A 20432-nucleotide genomic window follows, 5' to 3' on the forward strand; every position below is an offset into this window, starting at 1 on the left:
CTGATTTACTTCACTCAGTTTGACAATCTCTAGGTCCATCCATGTTGCTGCAAATGGCATTATTTCATTCTTTTTCGTGATTAATATCCCATTATACATATGTACCAAATCTTCTTTATCCATTTCTTCATCAACGGATATTTTGGTTCCTACCACGTCCTGGCTACAATGAACACTGGGATGCAGTTATTTTTTTGAACTACAGATTTCTTGGATTATATGCTCCTGAGTGTGATTGCTGGATCACATTGGTGATGGACAGGGAAGCCTGGCATGCTGCAGTCCATGGGGTCACAAAGAGTTGGATACGACTGAGTGACAGAACTGTTAACTATTTTCAGGTTTTTAAAGGAACCTCTATACTGTTTTCCTTGGAAGGAAAGTTATTACCAACCTAGACAGCATATTAAAAAGCAGAGACATCCCTTTGTCAACAAAGGTACGTCTAGTCAAGGCTATGGTTATTCCAGTACTCACGTATGGATGTGAGAGCTGGACTATAGAGAAAGCTGAGTGCCAAAGAATTCATGCTTTTGAACTCTGGTGTTGGAGAAGACGCTTGAGAGTCCCTTGGACTGCAAGGAGATCCAACCAGTCCATCCTAAAGGAGATCAGTCCTTGGTGTTCATTGGAAGGACTGATGTTAAAGCTGAAACTCCAATACTTTGGGCACCTGATGCGAAGAGCTGACTCATTTGCAAAGATCCTGATGCTGGGAAAGATTGAGGGCAGGAGGAGAAGGGGACGACAGAGGATGAGAGGATTGGATGGTATCACCGACTCAATGGACATGGGTTTGGATGGACTCCGAGAGTTGGTGATGGCCAGGGAGGCCTGGCGTGCTGCGGTTCATGGGGTTGCAGAGTCAGACACGACTGAGTGACTGAACTGAACTGATACTGTTCTGCATAGTGGCTATACCAATTTACATTCCCACCAACAGGGTAGGAGGGTTCCCTTTTCTCCACACTCTATTTAGCATTTATTGTTTGTAGATTTTTTTTTGATGATGACATTCTGACTTATCTGAGGTGATACCTCATGGTAGTTTGATTTGCATTTATCTAATAATTACAGATGTTAAACATCTTTTCATGTAATTTTTGGTCATCTGTAGGACTTCTTTGGAGAAATGTCTTTAGATCTTTTGCTCAATTAAAAAAAAGTTTTTTTGTATTGAGCTGCATGAGTTGTTTATATATTTTTGAGATTAATCCTTGGTCAGTTGTTTCTTTTGAAAATATTTAATCCATTCTGTGGGGTTGTCTTTTCATTTTAAGGTTTGCTTCACTGTGCAAAAACTTTTAAGTTTCATTGGGTCCTATCATTTATTTTGGTTTTTATGTTCATTCCTCTGGGAGGTGGATCAAAAAATCTTTCTGCAACATGTCAAAGAGTGCTCTGTCTATGTTTTCCCTAAGAGATTTATGATATCCAGTCTTATATTTAGGTTTTTAATCCTTTTTTAATTTCTTTTTTTATATAGTGTTAGAGAATGTTCTAATTTCATTGTTTTGCATGTAGGTGTCCAGTTTTCCATTGGACAGCACCACTTATTGAAGAGACTCTCTTCTCCAATGGATTTTCTTGCTTCCTTTGTCATAGATTAGTTGACCATAGGTGCATGGGTGTATCTATGGACTTTCTATTCTGTTTCACTGATCTATATTTCTGTTTTTGTGCTAGTACCATATGTCTTGATTATTGTAGCTTTCTAGTTTAATCTGAAGTCAAGAAGCCTTATTCCCTCAGCTCTATCTTTCTCAATATTGTTTTGATTTTTAGAGATATTTTGTGTTCCCAAACAGTTGTAAATGTTTTTGTTCTAATTCTGTGAAAAATGCTATTGCTAATTTGGCAGGAGTTGAATCTATAGATTACTCTGGGGTAATATAGTCATTTTGATGACACTGATCCTTCCAATCCAAGTACATGGTATAGTGCTCCATCTGTTTGTGTCATCTTTTAATTTCTTTCTTCAGTATCTTATAGTTTTCTGAGCACAGGTCCTTCAGTAGGTTTATTCCGAGGTATTTTATTCTTTTTGATGTGATGGTAAATAGGATCGTTTCCTTAATTTCTCTTTCTGATCTTTCATTGCCAGTGTATAGAAATACAAGGCATTTCCATGCATAAATTCGGTATCCTGCAACTGCACCAAATTCACTGATGAGCTTTGGTAGCTTTTTGATAGCATCTTTAGGATTTTCTATGTATAGTATCATGTCATCTGCAAACAGTGACAGTTTTAATTCTTATTTTCCAATTTGGATTTCTTTCATTTCTTTTTTTTATATGATTGTTTTGGCTAGGACTTCCAAAACTATGTTTAATAAAAGTGGCAAGATGGACACCCTTGTCTTGTTCCTGATCTTAGAGGAAATGCTTTCCATTTGTCACTGTTGAGAATGATGTTTACTGTGGGTTTGTCATACATGGCCTTTATTATGTTGAGATATGTTCCCTATGGTTTTCCCAGTGATCATGTGCAGTTGTGACAGAAGGTCCAAAGAATTGATGCCTTTGAATTGTGGTGCCGGATAAGACTCCTGAGAGCCCTTGGACAGCAAGGAGATCAAACCAGTCAGTCTTAAGGGAAACCCTGAATACTTGTTGGAAGGACTGATGCTGAAGCTGAAACGCCAGTATTTTGGTCATCTGATGCAAACAGCTGGCTCATTGGAAAAGCTCCTGATGCGGGGAAAGATGAGAGCAGAAGGAGAAGAGGGTGTCAGAGGATGAGATGGCTGGATGGCACTGATGAAATGGACATGCACTTGGTAAACTTTGGGAGATGATGAGAAACAGAGAGGCCTAGTGTGGTGCAGCACATGGGGTTGCAAAGAGTCAGACATGACTGGGTGACTAAACATCAGCAACAACTTGTTCCCTGTATGCTCACTTTCTGGAGAGTTTTTATAAAAAAACTAGTGTTGCATTTTGTTAGAAGTTTTTTCTGAGTATCTACTGAGATAATCATATGGATTTTATTTTTCATTTTGTTCATGTGGTGTATCACATTGATTTGTGCATATTGAAGAATTCCTGCGTCTCTGGATAAATTCCACTTGATCATGGTGAATGATCCTTTTAATGTGTTGTTGGATTTGGTTTGCTGGTATTTTGTTGAATATTTTTGCATCTATGTTCATCAGTGATACTGTCCTATAATTTTCTTTTTTGTAATATCTTTGTCTGATTTTGGTATTAGGAAGATGGTGAGCACACAACTTAGGAGTGTTCCTTCCTCTGCAATTTTTTGGGAAAAGATTGAGAAGGATAGGTGTTAATGCTTCTCCAAATATGTAATATTAGTAGAATTTGACTGTGAAGCCATTTGGTCCTAGACTTGTGTTTGTTGCAAGTTTTCTAAGCACAGTTTCATTTTCAGTATTTGTGACTGGTATGTTTATATTTTCTGTTTCTTCTTGGTTTAGTGTGGAAGGTTGTAACTTTGTCCATTTCTTATATGTTGTCCATTTTATTGGCATATAGTTGCTTGTAGCTGTTTCTTATGATTTCTTTGTATTTCTGTGGTATTGGTTATGCTCATTTTTCATTTCTAATTGTATTTATTTGAGTTCTCTTCCTCTTTTCTTGATTAGTCTGGCTGAAGTTTATCAAATTTTATCTTTTCAAAGAACCAGTTTTTAGTTTCACTGATCTTTGCTGTTGTTTCTTCTGCCTCTATTTCTGTTCTTTATTATTTCTTTGCTTCCACTAACTTTAGGTTTTGGTTTTTCTTCTTTTTTAGTTGTTTTATGTGTAAGGTTAGGTTCTTAATTTGACATTTTTTCTTGTTTCCTGAGGTAAGTTTGTACGGATTTAAACTCCAACTTTCTTTTACTCACCATGTGCATGGAAAATCGTTTTATCCCTTGGCTTTCAGTCTGTATGTGTCCCTAGGTCTGAAGTGGGTCTCTTGTAGACACCATAATATGGGTCTTGTTATTGCATCTATTCAGCCAGTCTTTTGATTGGAGGATTTAATCTGTTTAAGGTGTCTATCCATATGTATGTTCCTATTGCCATTTTCTTAATTATCTTGGATTTTTAAAAAACTTTTTTGTATTGGAGTATAGCCAGTTAACAAACAATGTTGTGATAGTTTTAGGTGAACAGCAAAGGGACTCAGCCATACATGTATTTCTTCCCTTATTTTTTCGTTTTCTTCTCTTGTGGTTTGATGACTATCTTTAGTGTTGTGGTTGGGATACATTTCTTGGGAATGTGTGTATCTATTGTAGATTTTGGTTTGCTGTTTCTGTGAGGTTTTGATATAGTAGTCTATATATGTTCAAGGTTGCTTTAAGTTACTGATGTTCTTCTTGCCTTGAGAAGTTCCTTTAGCATTTGTTGAAAGCTGGTTTGGTGGTTCTGAATTCTCTTAGTTTTGGCTTCTCTGTAAAGCTTTTGATTTCTCCACTGAATCAAAATGAGAGCCTTTCTGCATAAGAGTATTCTTGGTTGTAGGTTCTTCCTTTTCATCACTTGAATTATATAATGCCACTCCCTTCTGACCTGTAGAGTTTCTGGTGATATATAAGTTGATAACCTCTTGTGAATTCCCTTTTATGTTATTTCTTGCTTTTCTCTTTTTACTTTCAACATATTTTCTTTGTCTGTAATTTTTATCAGTTTTATTAATATGTATCTTGGCATGTTCCTCCTTGGAATTGTCCTGTATGGGACTCCCTGTGACTTCTTCACTTCAGTGTTTCCTTTCTCATGCTAGGGAATTTTTCACCTAAAATATCTTCAAATGTTTTCTAACTCTATCTCTTCTCCTTCTGGGACCTCTATAATACAAATGAGACCCCAAGGCCTCTGTGACTGTCCTCATTTCTTTTCATTCCTTTTTTTTTAATTTTTATTGAAGTATAATTGACTTACAGTGTTGTGCCAGTCTCTGCTGCACAGCAAAGTGACTCTGTTATACACATTCAAACACTATTTTCTATATTCTTTTTCAGTATGATTTACACAGACTACTTAGTATAGTTCCTTGCACTATATATTAGGACCTTGTTTTTTATACATTCTTTTTAAAAAATTCTGTTCTGAGATAGTGATTTCCGCTACTCCATCCTCCAGCTCACTTACTTGTTATGCTCCCTCATCTTTTATTTTTTCTAAACATAGAAAATCACTGCAGATGGTGACTGCAGCCATGAAATTAAAAGATGCTTACTCCTTGGAAGAAAAGTTATGAACAACCTAGATAGCATATTCAAAAGCAGAGACATTACTTTGCCAACAAAGGTCTGTCTAGTCAAGGCTATGGTTTTTCCAGTGGTCATGTATGGATGTGAGAGTTGGACTGTGAAGAAAGCTGAGCTCCGAAGAATTGATGCTTTTGAACTGTGGTGTTGGAGAAGACTCTTGAGAGTCCCTTGGACTGCAAGGAGATCCAACCAGTCCATTCTGAAGGAGATCAGCCTTGGGTGTTCTTTGGAAGGAATGATACTGAAGCTGAAACTCCAGTACTTTGGCCACCTCATGCAAAGAGCTGACTTATTGGAAAAGACTCTGATGCTGGGAGGGATTGGGGGCAGGAGGAGATGGGGACGACAGAGGATGAGATGGCTGGATGGCATCACTGACTCGATGGACGTGAGTTTGAGTGAACTCCAGGAGTTGGTGAAGGACAGGGAGGCCTGGCGTGCTGTGATTCATGGGGTCGCAAAGAGTCGGGCACGACTGAGTGACTGAACTGAACTGAAACATAGATATATTTTATTGAAGCATAGTTGATTTACAATGTTTCAGGTGCACAGCAAGGTGATTCAGTTATACAAATTCACATATATTTTTTTTGAAATTATTTTCTATCATAGGTTATTATAAGATATTGACTATAGTTTCCTATGCTATACAGTAAATCTTTCTGTTGCTTGTTGCATATCTATTTTTTAATTAGAAATCTAGCATTTTATTAGTACTAAGTCAAATAAGTGGAATCAAAATATCATAATTTTTTTAGTTAGGCAAAAATTCATGTTTTCTAAAATTTATACATTATACATATTTATATGCATGTGTACAAAAGTGAAACAAGGTCAATACATAGAAATCACTTGCACTCCTATATACTATCAATGAAAAATCAGAAACAAAAATTAAGGAATCAATACCATTCACCATTGCAACAAAAAGAATAAATTATCTAAGAATAAATCTACCTAAAGAGACAAAATAATTGTATACACAAAATTATAAGACACTGATGAAAGAAAAAAAGATGACAAAAACAGATGGAGAGATATTCCATGTTCCTGGGTAGGAAGAATCAATATTGTGAAAATGACTATAATACCAAATGCAACCTGCAGATTCAACACGATCCCTATCAAATTACCAATGGCATTTTTCACAGAACTAGAACAAAATTTTCACAATTCTTGTTGAAACACAAAAGATCATGACTAACCAAAGCAGTCTTGAGAAAGAAGAATGGAGCTGGAGGAATAAATCTTCCTGACCTCAGACTATACTACAAAGCTACAGTCATCAAAACAGTATGGTACTGACACAAAAACAGAAATATACACCAGTGGAAGAGGATAGAAAGCCCAGAGATAAACCCGCACACTTCAGATCAGATCAGTTGCTCAGTCGTGTCTGACTCCTTGCGACCCCATGAATCGCAGCACGCCAGGCCTCCCTGTCCATCACCAACTCCCGGAGTTCACTCAGACTCATGTCCATCGAGTCAGTGATGCCATCCAGCCATCTCATCCTCTGTCGTCCCCTTCTCCTCCTGCCCCCAATCCCTCCCAGCATCAGAGTCTTTTCCAGTGAGTCAACTCTTCACATGAGGTGGCCAAAGTACTGGAGTTTCAGCTTTAGCATCATTCCTTCCAAAGCACACCCAGGGCTGATCTCCTTCAGAATGGACTGGTTGCATCTCCTTGCAGTCCAAGGGACTCTCAAGAATCTTCTCCAACACCACAGTTCAAAAGCATCAATTCTTCGGCGCTCAGCCTTCTTCACAGTCCAACTCTCACATCCATACACGACCACAGGAAAAACCATAGCCTTGACTAGACAGACCTTTGTTGGCAAAGTAATGTCTCTGCTTTTGAATACGCTATCTAGGTTGGTCATAACTTTCCTTCCAAGGAGTAAGCGTCTTTTAATTTCATGGCTGCAGTCACCATCTGTAGTGATTTTGGAGCCTAGAAAAATAAAGTCTGACACTGTTTCCACTGTTTCCCCATCTATTTCCCATGAAGTGGTGGGACCAGATGCTATGATCTTCGTTTTCTGAATGTTGAGCTTTAAGCCAACTTTTTCACTCTCCACTTTCACTTTCATCAAGAGGCTTTTGAGTTCCTCTTCACTTTCTGCCATAAGGGTGGTGTCATCTGCATATCTGAGGTGATTGATATTTCTCCCAGCAATCTTGTTTCCAGTTTGTGTTTCTTCCAGTCCAGCGTTTCTCATGATGTACTCTGCATATAAGTTAAATAAGCAGGGTGACAATATACAGCCTTGACGAACTCCTTTTCCTATTTGGAACCAGTCTGTTGTTCCATGTCCAGTTCTAACTGTTGCTTCCTGATTTGCATACAAATTTCTCAAGAGGCAGATCAGCTGGTCTGGTATTCCCATCTCTTTCAGAATTTTCCACAGTTTATTGTGATCCACACAGTCAAAGGCTTTGGCATAGTCAATAAAGCAGAAATAGATGTTTTTCTGGAACTCTCTTGCTTTTTCCATGATCCAGCGGATGTTGACAATTTGATCTCTGGTTCCTATGCCTTTTCTAAAACCAGCTTGAACATCAGGAAGGTCACGGTTCACATATTGCTGAAGCCTGGCTTGGAGAATTTTGAGCATTACTTTACTAGCGTGTGAGATGATGGGTACCTTATTTTCGACAAAGGAGGCAAGAATATACAATGGGACAAAGAGAGCCTGGACAAAGCGGTGCTGGCAAAACTGGACAGCTGCATGTAAAAGAATGTAATTAGAACACTTCTTTCCACTATACACAAAGATAAACTCAAAATGGATTAAAGACCTAAATGTAAGACTGGAAACTATAAAACTTTTAGAGGAAAACACTGGCAGAACAATCGACATAAATCAAAGCAAGATCCTTTATGACCCACCTCCTAGAGTAATGGAAATAAAAACAAAAATAAAAAAGTGGGACCTAATTAAACTTAAAAGCTTTTGAACATCAAAGGAAACTACAAACAAGGTGAAAAGACAACATTCAGAATGGGAGAAAATAATAGCAAAAGAAACAATTGACAAAGAATTAATTTACAAAATATACAAGTCCTATATATCACTGAAAGGCTTTAGTTGTCTTCATAGAATTCAATCTCTTATTACTTCTATGTTGCTATGGAATATAATCTTAGATATGAGTGATTTTACAATTGAGATTGTGATCGATATCGCTTTCATGGATGCTTATTCAAATAATAAAATTTTTTTCCTTGGTTGAACAAATATAGGTCCTAACATAAGCCAGTGTATAGTTTTCATTTGATATTTTGATATAAAGTTCTTATTGAAGTATCATGATAGCTCAATGGAGATTCTTTTTACTCTATATCTTTTCCTTCACTTTCTTGGAGGTAAAATATTAGAAAACAACTTGCATTTGTGGAGCCATGCCAACAATAAAATTATGATTTCATTCTGGTCCAGCACACTAAAATAAACAAATTATTTACTTACCTTGCTACATGATTAATTACAGGAGCAAAATTGGTTGGCCCATACAGTTGCACAGATTTCAGACTCCTATAATAAGCTTCCATGACACCATCAATGCCATTACAGTAGGGGTTTTGGGGGTTCCCATTCTGTAGAAAGTTACAGCAAAGACAGGAAAAGAATGAATAATTCTATAAAAATAATCTAAAAAAGAGAACAATACATGTTGATATCCATAAAGCCTTTTTCAAAGAAAACTCAGTTATATATTTATAATAGCAAATAATAATAATAAATTCAGTAATCAACAATAGATTATAATATATCAATATTAATAGATTGTGATATGTGGTAATGTGCAATCATTAAAAATGGATACTTTTCAACTAATGGGCAGAAGAAAATTCTAAATAATCTTGAGAAGTTGAATATCACATTTTATGATTAATACTTATACACAGGTCTATGAACATATAGAGATGAACATATAAAAATCTGAAAAGAAGGAAACAAAATATTAATAGTGGCTACCTCTGAGTGGTTATATAATTGTCAATTTTTATTTGATTGTTTAGATTATTCTGTATTTTCCAAGCTTTCTGCAGTGATGTGTATTATCAGGAAAAATACTATCAATTCAAATAGTTTTACTTTATGGAAATAAAAACATAAAATATCTGCCACTTGCACATTTTCAGGCCAAAATTGATAACCCCCAAAAAAGAAGGGATCAAAGGGAATACAATTTGATGTGAGTAGCATCACGACAAGGTAAAGTGAAAAAAATCGGAGAAACTTGTTCATATTGTTCAATGGAATTGGGGCTTGCCACAGGAGTTCTTGGCCTTCCTAGGTGGTCAGCAGATGTGGGCTGATGTGGGCTGATCTCTGGGTTCGGAATATCCCCTGGAGGAGGGCATGGAAACCCACTCCAGTATTCTTGCCTGAAGAATCCCATAGACATAGGAGCCTAGCAGGCTACAGTCCATGGGGTTGCAAATAGTCGGACATGACTGAAGCACAGCGCTGGAGTTCTTATTCGGCAGATAGAATCTAGAAGGGCAAGTGGAGATTTAGTTCCGCTTTCTCATTCTCTGAATGCTCTGTTATTAGGTTCAATTCTCTGAGTCCAGATTCCACAAATAACACAAATAAGGCATTGTTATCTATTGCTATTTAGCAAACCATTCCAAAAGGTAATGGCTTAAAACAGTAGGCATTTATTATCCCATATTTTAGCCAGGTGATTTTTACTCTGGATCTCTCAAGAGCTTAGGGTCAAGAAACTGACCTGGGCTGCAGTCATCTGAAAGCAAGACCAGAGTTGGACAATCTGCTTCTAAGAGGCTCACCTGTATGGTTTGCTGGTGATAAGCTAAAGGAACTTTGCATAGGGCTGCTTGCGTATTCCCACATCACGCAACGGAAGAAGTGGCTAACTTCTCCAAAATGAGAGAGAGCAAGGAGGAAGCTCCAAAAAGCCCAGAAACTAATCTTATAAGTTGCATTATATAAGAGTATTACTTTTACTTTCATCTACTTTTTAGAAATGAGTCATTAAGTGTAGCCTATATTCAAGGGAGGAGGAATAAGGCTCCACCTCTGGAAGGGGGTAATAAAAAAAAATGTATTTATGTTTTTAAAACACTAGAGACAGTAACCATGCTTAAGCATGTGAGTGAAAGTCTCTGCTTTCATGTCTGACTCTTTGCTACCCTATGGAATATACAGCCCATGGAATTCTCTAGGCCAGAATACTGGAGTGGATAACCTTTCCCTTCTCTAGGGGATCCGAACCCAGGTCTCCCACATTGTAGGCAGATTCTTTACCAACTGAGCTATCAGGGAAGCCCAACTAGACATAGTCACTATGCTTAAACATAATGAGCATGTATATTTTTTATCTGAACAATCAAAGTGTGAAAGTGTTAGCTGCTCAGTCATGTCTGACTCTTTGCAACCCCAGGGACTGTAGCTTCTGTCCATGGAATTCTCCAGGCAAGAATGCTGGTGCCATTTCCTTCTCAAGAGCATCTTTCCAAACCTGTGGGGCTGAACACAGGTTACTGGCATTGCAAGCACATTTTTTATCATCTCAGCCACCAGGAAACCACCACTATGTAACAATATTACAAAATCCTAAGCATTTGAAAGACTGAGGATCTTGGTGAACTAAGCCAAATGTTACCAATGACTTCAATTTTGTCACCTGTGAAAGAATAATTTATATCCACCTTGTTCTTTAAATTTTGTCTTCTCCTTTCAAAATTTATTAATTAACCCCCATGTAACTTTTAAAACATAAAAGTAATAAAATAACTATTTACATTATAGAATTGACTATACAAATTGAAATTAAAACATGAAAGTATAATATTTTTGATATTTTGATTTTTTTGATGTTAATCTGAGCTGACCTTTAATTAACCTGCCTTTAAATATAAGTTTAGGTTGTTATTTTGCTTGATAAGGTATAAAGCTAGTTAAAATTAAAACTCATTACTGATTTTGGGCATATAAAATATATTATATATCTGCCTTAAGGGAACAATTACAAACCAGGATAGTTCTGAGTCATTTTTTGATCAGCATTTGAACATTTTGACTGGGACGGGATTTATATTCCTATAAAACTATGTATTTCCTTTATTCCTCTGAAAATAACAAGGTACCATTTTCCCCACCATTTTATTTATGTTGATAGAATGATTTTCTAAATTTTTTAAAAATTTATTTCTTAAAATAATGACATGGGGAATTGTTTTTTGCTTGTTAAGACAAATAAAAATAAGCTTATGTGAGGCTCTAACACAAAAGTAAAATGTAGAATGTTTTTGGAAATAAATACATTTAATTTTGTTGTTTATTAAGGAAGAGGGCAGAAGATTTTCTTTTGAAGTCTGTAGCCGTGTGCTTATTAGAATTATTTCCTTCTAATATTTCCTTTACACTATTTCATCTTCAGTTCAGTTCAGTTCAGTCACTCAGTCGTGTCTGACTCTTTGCGACCTCACAGACTGCAGCACGCCAGGCTTCCCTGTCCATCACCAACTCCAGGAGCTTACTCAAACTCATGTCCATTGAGTCGGTGATGCCATCCAACCATCTCATCCTCTGTCATCCCCTTCTCCTCTAGCCTTCAATCTTTCCCAGCATCAGGGTCTTTTCCAGTGAGTCAGTTCTTCGCATCAGGTGGCCAAAGGATTGGAGTTTCAGCTTCGGCATCAGAACTTCTAATGAATATTCAGGACTGATTTCCTTGAGAACTGACTGCTTGGATCTCCTTGCAGTCCAAGGGACTCTCAAGATTCTTCTCTAGCACCACAGTCCAAAAGCATCAATTCTTCAGCACTTAGCTTTCTTTATAGTCCAACTCATACATCCATACATAACTACTGGAAAAACCATAGATTTGACTAGATGGACCTTTGCTGGTAATGTCTGTGCTTTTTAATATGCTGTCTAGGTTGGTCATAGCTTTTCTTCGAAGGAGCAAGCATCTTTTAATTTCATGGCTGCAGTCACCATCTGCATAGATTTTGGAGCCCCCAAAAATAAAGTCTCAATGATCACTGTTTCCATTGTTTCCCCATCTATTTGCCATTAAGTGATGGGATCAGATGCCACGATCTTAGTTTTCTGAATGTTGAGCTTAAAGCCAACTTTTTCACTCTCCTCTTTCACTTTCATCAAGAGGCTCTAGCTCCTCTTCGCTTTCTGCCTTAAGGGCAGTGTCATCTGCATATCTGAGGTTATTGATATTTCTCCTGGCAATCTTGATTCCAGCTTGTGTTTCATCCAGCCCAGAATTTCTCATGATGTACTCTGCATATAAGTTAAATAAGCAGGGTGACAATATACAGCATTCACATACTTCTTTCCTGATTTGGAACCAGTCTGTTGTTCCATGTCCAGTTCTAACTGTTGCTTCTTGACCTGCATACAGGTTTCTCAGGAGGCAGGTCAGGTGCTCTGGTATTCCTATCTCTTCAAGAATTTTCCACAGGTTGTTGTGACCCACACAGTCAAAGGCTTTGACATAGTCAATAAAGCAGAAGTAGATGTTTTTTATGGAATGCTCTTGCTTTTTTGATGATCCAATGGATGTTGGCAATTTGATCTCTGGTTCCTCTGCCTTTTCTAAATCCAGATTGAACATCTGGAAGTTCCCGGTTCACATACTGTTGAAAACTTCGGTATCTTCAGGTACAGTGTAATGAGTAATTATATCTTCAGGTACAATGTAATGAGTCATCAAGTATCATTGTGAGCCATGGCATTCCACAATCAAAAGTGCTAAAGTGGTAATACGGGGATATTTTCCCTTTATTTTTCCACAATACCTATTACTACACATATTTCAAATAAAAAGCTGGGGTTTACCTTAGATCCTTTTGATTGATTAAAGCTCAACTTCAACATTTGTGCCAGCCTCAAACTCACCAATTAGGGATTTAAAATTTTTGTTAAAGAGCTCTTGTAGGGAAAGAGCAATTGGCCATGATGGCAATGGTCAGGTTCTCTTGCCCCAGGACCTCTTGCTTTTGCCTCATGTTTCATAAACAATGACTTTCCATGGTTATGTAATATCTGAGATCATTTATAGCACTGTGCCTGCATGTCATGATGTACTCATTTGGTCATGGCCCCCCCCCTTTTTTGTTTCTGTAAAACTATATAAGCTCCACCTGAAAAGCCCTTGCAGCTGTGTTATGGCTGTATCTGCTGAGTCAATCATCAGAGAATACAACATGGCTGCATTATGGCTGCCGCACCAGCCATTAGAGAATAAACATGTCTGCATTTCCTACGGCTCCTTGAATCTTCTTTCAGCTTCCTTGCTTGCACCTTACCTACCCCAGGTTCAGTGAACAGTGTGAATAGTGAGACACCTCCCTTGCTATCTGAAAGATTATTTGAATTCAGTTTGATAAACATTAACGATTGTTAATATATATATCACAAATTCTTACCATGGAAATATGAGGGTTTGGTAACATTAGGTAGTACACTAATTGCCAGATTGACATGGACTGAAGTTTTTCTATTTGCCATTTTCAGCATCTACAGTTATATATTGTAGTTATTTAGGATGAAGTTAACACAAAAATTAAATCGAATACTATCTCTCCAAAGACCTACTTAACCTTTGTCTGTCTTATTCAAGAAAAAAGTGCTTTAAAAAAAGTTAAAGTCATGTAATTATTAAGTAAAATTAAAGATGAAGCATTATCATCACCACTTTCATCAATTTTAGAAACTATTTTTCATAAATTTAGAGTGTGACCTTCTATAAATATTTGAGTTTGGTTCAAAGAATCATTTAAGATGCAAATAATAAAAAGTCTCTCCTTTGCATAGGTTTGGTTGTAAGGAATGAATATGGAGGCAGGAAAAACAGAAAAGGAGAGAATTAGAGAACAAATGGAAAAAAATCATACACAAAGGTGAAGAAAAACTTGTGGAAGGAAAATTAATATCATTTAGTTTAGCATAATTATTATTTTTTATTATTCCTTTCTTAAGCTTTAAAATAGTCAGGACCTTTTTCCTGAGTCACACAAGACATAGGATCACATGAGTGATTTTCGTGGTCTTATAAATTTCTGGGAAATTTTAATTCTCTAGGACACAACAAATTTGCAACAGATATTCATTTTTTATATGACATTGGGGGTGGTAGTATATGGGCTATTTCACAGAAGAAAATTAAAACCTCCAGCAACCTTTCCCAAAATGGGGGTGATGGAACAGAAAAATCAAGAATACATATGGGAAAAAAATTAAAATACAGCTCTTAAAATATATTAAAGAAGATAAAGTCTCATCATATAGGAGGTTCTGGAAGTGTGTGTGTGTGTGTGTGTGTGTGTACATAATGGGGCTCATAAAGGACATATCTAAGAGGTGGTATTATTATAGATGCTTTTATAAAATGTGGTTTAGTAGTGGTTAAGAACAAAGATTCTATAATAAGACTGACCTGGGTTCAAGTCCTGTCTTCTGGAAACCTGATTAAATTCTGTGACTCTAGGCTAAATTATGCAAGTCCTGGGGGTACTCTTTTCACTGTATTTAATATGAATGGCTCTTGATAGTAGTGTGATGTGTCACTCATCTCATGACATACCTATCAGACAAGAATTTTATGAAGATTGTACAAGAAATGAGCATAAAGTACCTGGGTTGATACTCAGTAATTAGTAAATAATTAAATTGTTTATTTGTCTATTCTTCTTGCAGAACTCAAAAAAAAAAAATCCCATTTTTTTTTTTGTAACAAGAATAAAAACAACAAAAAATACCTACAAAAATTGTTGGGCACAGAAGACTTTAATTTCACAATATATAGAGTAAAGCAGGGAGGCATTTCTATTAGGAAAATTTACATTTTTTCCAAAATGATATCTAACCATTCCCATATAGTTTTTCCCATTATTTTTATAAAAAAATGCAAGCGAGAATAAGGCTGATTGGGCCTATAAGCACTATCTGTGTGAAGTTTATTTTAAAGGTAGAATACAGTACATTGCTTATTTGTAATCATACAACAGGAGTGGATTTATGTAAATTAAACATTAATTAGATAAATATTTGAGTCACATCTACTCCATTATATTGAAAACATAATTAATTATACCTATAATTATTGCTTTACATTTGAAAAATAATAATTCTACAATAACTGATCCTTTATATTTGAAAAGAAATGACACTTTGGAAGATGGAAGAATAAAGATAGCTACTCATTCTTTGATACCCTTCCCCTTGAGAGGTGAAAGTTACCTCCACTACCTCGAAAGTGAGCTGAACTTAGTGACTTGCTTGACAAAAATGAATGTAGGAGAAATAACTTTCTGAGACTTCTAAGTCCTTGAAGTTTCTTCCCCAGCCTTTTAGAATATCCACTCTGAGAAAGCTGATTGCTGTGTAAGAAATATGACTACCTTGAGATAGTAGCCCACAAAACCGCATGGACAAACTGTATGTAGAAAGAAGGAAAGATGCCTAGAGAATCCAGGTATTTTAGCCATCCTAGCTGTAGGCATTAGTCATGAGCAAATGAGACATCTTAGTGGATGTACTAGCTCCAGGAGATGTGACATGAAGAAAACTCAGGAATCCAACCAACAGTTAGAATGGAACACATATATGGCTCCAGTAGAACAATTCCAGCCATCTCTAGCCAATCAAGGCATCCCAGGTGTGGCCCAGGCATCTTGAACAAACGTACCATTCTCCTTGTATCATGCTCAAATTCTTGACCCACAAATCATGAATATAATGGAAGGTGTTATGTAGCAACCAAAAACCAGAATAGGTTTTAAATCATATGCACTTTAGGTAGATTTGTTGCTAATTTATTTGTGTTTTTTCCATTAATATCACACTTCTAAATCAATCATTTACTAAAACTGAGCTGATTGTATAGTTGCTACCTGAGTAATTAAGCATAAGCAGTGAACCTATGAAAAGATCCAAAATACTATTTTTTTTTCCAAAATATCAATTATTTCCATGTATTCTTACCAAAGCAAACTCATGAGATATCCTTCCATCCGGAGGCAGTTTTGCACCAAAACCTAAAGCTGGGAACATTTTATCACTGTCATAATCTTGAACGATTTCTCCCACTGCTTTCAGTGCCATACCATAGGCATTCAGTTGATAAGGATTCATGTAGTGGAGAGAAGTGGGCTGGGCAGGGTTGCCTGATGACAGAAAAAAATGAAAACATGAGAGATCAAGCTAAAGGTATAATTTTTAGACATTTTTCTTGATATCTATTCCACATTGAAATATCAATAATATGTTTTTCTGCCTACATTCATAATGTGTTAAATATTAGGTTGGCCAAAAAGTTCATTCAGGTTTTTACATAACATTTTATGGAAAAATCCAAGCAGACCTTTGGTCAACCCAATAGTTTCTTTTGGATGTACATGACATAGAGATATTTATTAAATTAGATCAGACATGTATAAAATTTCCCAAAGATATTCAGACTTTTTTCAAAAATTATTTCTCATTGTCAATGCCGTAGGCAATTCTTAAGTTTTAGCCCCAGAAGTATAAAAATAATTTTGTTGATCATATTTTATTGTAATATTTATTTAAAACAAACAAACTATGTGCCTTTAGCTTGACTCCTTATGCCTATAAATCAAAGGACCCAATTGATGTTAATAGTTTTCAACAATTATGAGCCTTCTTAAAGTTGTATCACAAACATAAATTGAATATGTGAGACCTATCCCAATTTAATTACTTGAAAAGAGGAGAACATGGTGATTTTCAAATTTATGCTGAAAATCTGAATCTGAAAAATTATTCAGTTTCTAACTAGACACTAAGTTAGGAGTAAAAAGGCCCAAAGTCAAGTCTTTCCATCTGTAGGACAACTAACTATAAAATTCCTGTTAGAAATCCTACTACAGTGTTTACTGAGAAGAAAAACTAAGATTATATATGTGAAAGTGATTAAAAATTATAAAACACCATAGAAATGTAAGAGAAGGAAATGGCAAACCATTCCAGGATTCTTGCCTGGAAAATTCCTTGGACAGAGGAGCCTGGTGCGCTATAGCACATGGGATCTCAAAGAGTCAGACAGGACTTCGTGACTAAACAAATGGAAATGTAAAGTTTACTACTGTTATTATTGTGTGAGTCATCCACAGATACAGGATGTCTCACATGAATAAAGATGAATTTGACAAAGAAAGCAATATATGCGCCACGACTCAAACTCACTGAGATTCAGATTCAGTTGCCCTAATTACCAGCACAAAGGCAGCCTGAAAATCCCTTTAGTTTCTTAATTGAAAATGGAAATTGAATGGGACTTGTAGCAGTTCATAAAGCTCACTTCTACATTAAAACATTGCCCAAAGAAGGAAACCTGCAAAGCATAGTTCTTTTTTGTTAAGGAAAAAGTAATAATAAGCACTTGGGTTCCGGAGAGAAACAAAGTAAAGATCTCCCTTTAGTTTATAATGCATATAACAATACCCAGAACATTTTTGGTTTAAAGATAATTCATCGTGTAAATGCTTATATATTTACAAGGGTTATCAGCATTCAAGGGTCACATGACAAAATTTTTTTTTAAGTGTCTTATGATCAAGATGGGCCCTAATGGTTCCTTCAGCTTGACTAACTTTAGAAAGGCTTCTCCTGACTATAGGCCCTTGACCTCTTATTTCTTAGAGCAGTTACTTTAGAAACCTTGGAATTGTGAATTCATTCTCTGTTCCTTTGAAGTATAAATCTTTTACGATTCAGGAATGTCTTTCTCAGAGACCTGGGAGTCATTTCTTTGAAATGTAATAATCAAGAAAAATATCACCTCTGTTGCTTAGTCTCTATGAGAAAGTAGGAGCTTAACTTTAATAGCTGCTAATTAGAAAACAGAAGGCTTCCCCATGGCTTAGTGGTAAGGAATCTGCCTGCAACGCAAGAAACCAGGAGACTGGGGTTTGATCCCTGGATCCTTGGGTCAGAAAAATCCCCTGGAGGAGGAAATGGCAACCGATTCCAGAAGTCTTGCCTGAAAAATCCCATGGACAGAGAACCTGGCAGGCTACAGTCCAAATGGTCGCAAAGAGCATGCAGTAAACACAGATGGCCTAATCACACAGACTAATTTCGGCTCCAGTATCTCTCAATACCTTTCCACTAGTTAAGAACAGCACTTATAAACTCTTTCATCTTTTGTTTTGGAGGAGAAGAGTTCAATTTCTTTCTTCCATTGCTGTAGCTTTGGTCTCTATTGCAAAAATCCTGACAGTCTTCCTTGTCTGTTTAACTTACCTGGTGCAATTTTTGACAGCTCTTTCTAAAGCAGATATTTTTGTTTCTTGTTCAAAGACCTACTGGAACCACAGATAAATAATATCTCTACTTGCCTAAGGGATTATTTAACCCAACTCTCAAATATAAGAGTTGTTACCCAACGGTTGCAACTCACGACTAATTCTATTTCTCTAAGAGAACCTCAACTTAAAAGCACTACTAGTACCCCAGCATATCTAAACACTTTGGCCTATCATGCCTGCTGCTGCTGCTGCTAAGTTGCTTCAGTCGTGTCCGACTCTGTGCGACCCCATATATGGCAGCCCACGAGGCTCCGCCGTCCCTGGGATTCTCCAGGCAAGAACACTGGAGTGGGTTGCCATTTCCTTCTCCAATGCATGAAAAGTGAAAAGTGAAAGTGAAGTCGCTCAGTTGTGGCCGACTCTTAGCGACCTCATGGACTGCTGCCTACCAGGCTCCTCCATCCATGGGGTTTTCCAGGCAAGAGTACTGGAGTGGGGTGCCATTGCCTTCTCCACTATCATGCCTAGCAGAGCCCAATTGTACCCATTCAAAGATGTTCCCTATCTCTTTCTAGCATCTTCACCCAGACCAATCTCTTCACTGTATCACTAATGCTATCTTTCTTTCCATCTCTACCACTCAGTTTGCCACCCAATCCTGAAATTCACTTTCTCCTCCTACAGTTTTTGTCTCACACGCATGAGATGACCTTCCTTATTTAGTCTAGCCTTTATTGTCTTTCCTCTTCTACTCTTATGCTTTTGTGTTCTGCACCACAGAATTTGGCAACTTCTTGAAACTGGGACCACAGTTGTACCATCTCCATATCAGCAGCAAGGCACATGGAAAAGTAAGCTTGTAGTAAGTTAATAACATTAAGTTATCAGCTAATAACAATAATAATTATAATAGCATAGACCATAACATACATGCTATTATAACATGTATGAACTTACTTCATGTTTCACTTAGTCCCTTTTCAACAAGCTTATTACACTTGTTTTTCTTATCAAATAACTTTCAGACTAAGTAACTTGCCCCAATTACACTGTAATAATTGGTCAAACTAGAATAAGAATCTAGGTATATTTCATAGCTCTTACTGTTAGTTATAACTCTTTGCTTGAAGACTTTGTAATATTTTAAACCTTGAGTATTATAAAACATATATGATTTTGTTTTAGAGGTCACTATGCCTTCATAAAAAAATAACACTTGAATAAGCTCTTTTAACAGGAGAAGGAAATAGCAACCCACTCCAGTATTCTTGTCTGGAGAATCCCATGGACAGAGGAGCCTGGCAGGCTACTGTCCAAGAGTAAATTTAGCGACTAAACAAACACCAAGCTCTTTTAAAAAATTTATTAAGATATAATTTATATAACTTACAATTAACCCATTTAGAATGCACAATTCAATAATTTTAAGTATATTTACAAATATGCACAAGCATCAATAGTCAATTTTAGAACATGTTCATCACCTCAAAACAATGTAGCTATTTACTATCATTCCCTTATTATTCTATCCAGCCCAGAATTAAACAATGACTAATCTACTTTCTGTCTCTTTAATTTATCTATTCTGGACATTTTCTATGGATAGAACCACATAACATGCGGTCTTTTGTAACTAGGTTTCACTCGGCACAGTGATTTCAAGGTTTATCTGTGTTTAGCATGTTTTAGTGTGCCATATTTCATTCCTGTTTATTGCTGAACAGTATTCCATTGTTTGAATGTACCACATTTTCAAACTTGTTTATCAGTTTATGGACATTTAGGTTGTTTCCACATTTTGGCTATTATGCTGCTATAAACTTTCATGTACAAATTTTTGTGTGGACTTATGTTTTCATCTCACTTGTATATATTAGCCAAGAGTGGAATTGCTAGTTCATATGGTAACTATGTGTAACAACTTGTAGAACTGCCACA

At 36.5% G+C, this 20432-nt stretch overlaps 1 protein-coding gene across 5 annotated transcripts in view; it reads right to left on the bottom strand.

Moving 5' to 3' along the window:
- CPNE8 (copine 8) overlaps positions 1-20432 on the bottom strand; it is a 334767-nt gene that overhangs the window by 82531 nt on the left and 231804 nt on the right. For all 5 annotated transcript variants that reach the window (XM_025283977.3, XM_044941627.2, XM_006055240.4 and 2 more), the window contains 2 exons: positions 16207-16388; positions 8698-8825 (listed from right to left, as the gene is read on the bottom strand). In XM_025283977.3, coding sequence (XP_025139762.3) covers positions 8698-8825; positions 16207-16388 — 310 coding nt within the window. The remainder of the gene's footprint in view (positions 1-8697; positions 8826-16206; positions 16389-20432) is intronic.

The sequence above is a fragment of the Bubalus bubalis genome, chromosome 4, assembly GCF_019923935.1.
Source record: "Bubalus bubalis isolate 160015118507 breed Murrah chromosome 4, NDDB_SH_1, whole genome shotgun sequence".
Lineage (NCBI taxonomy): Eukaryota > Metazoa > Chordata > Mammalia > Artiodactyla > Bovidae > Bubalus > Bubalus bubalis.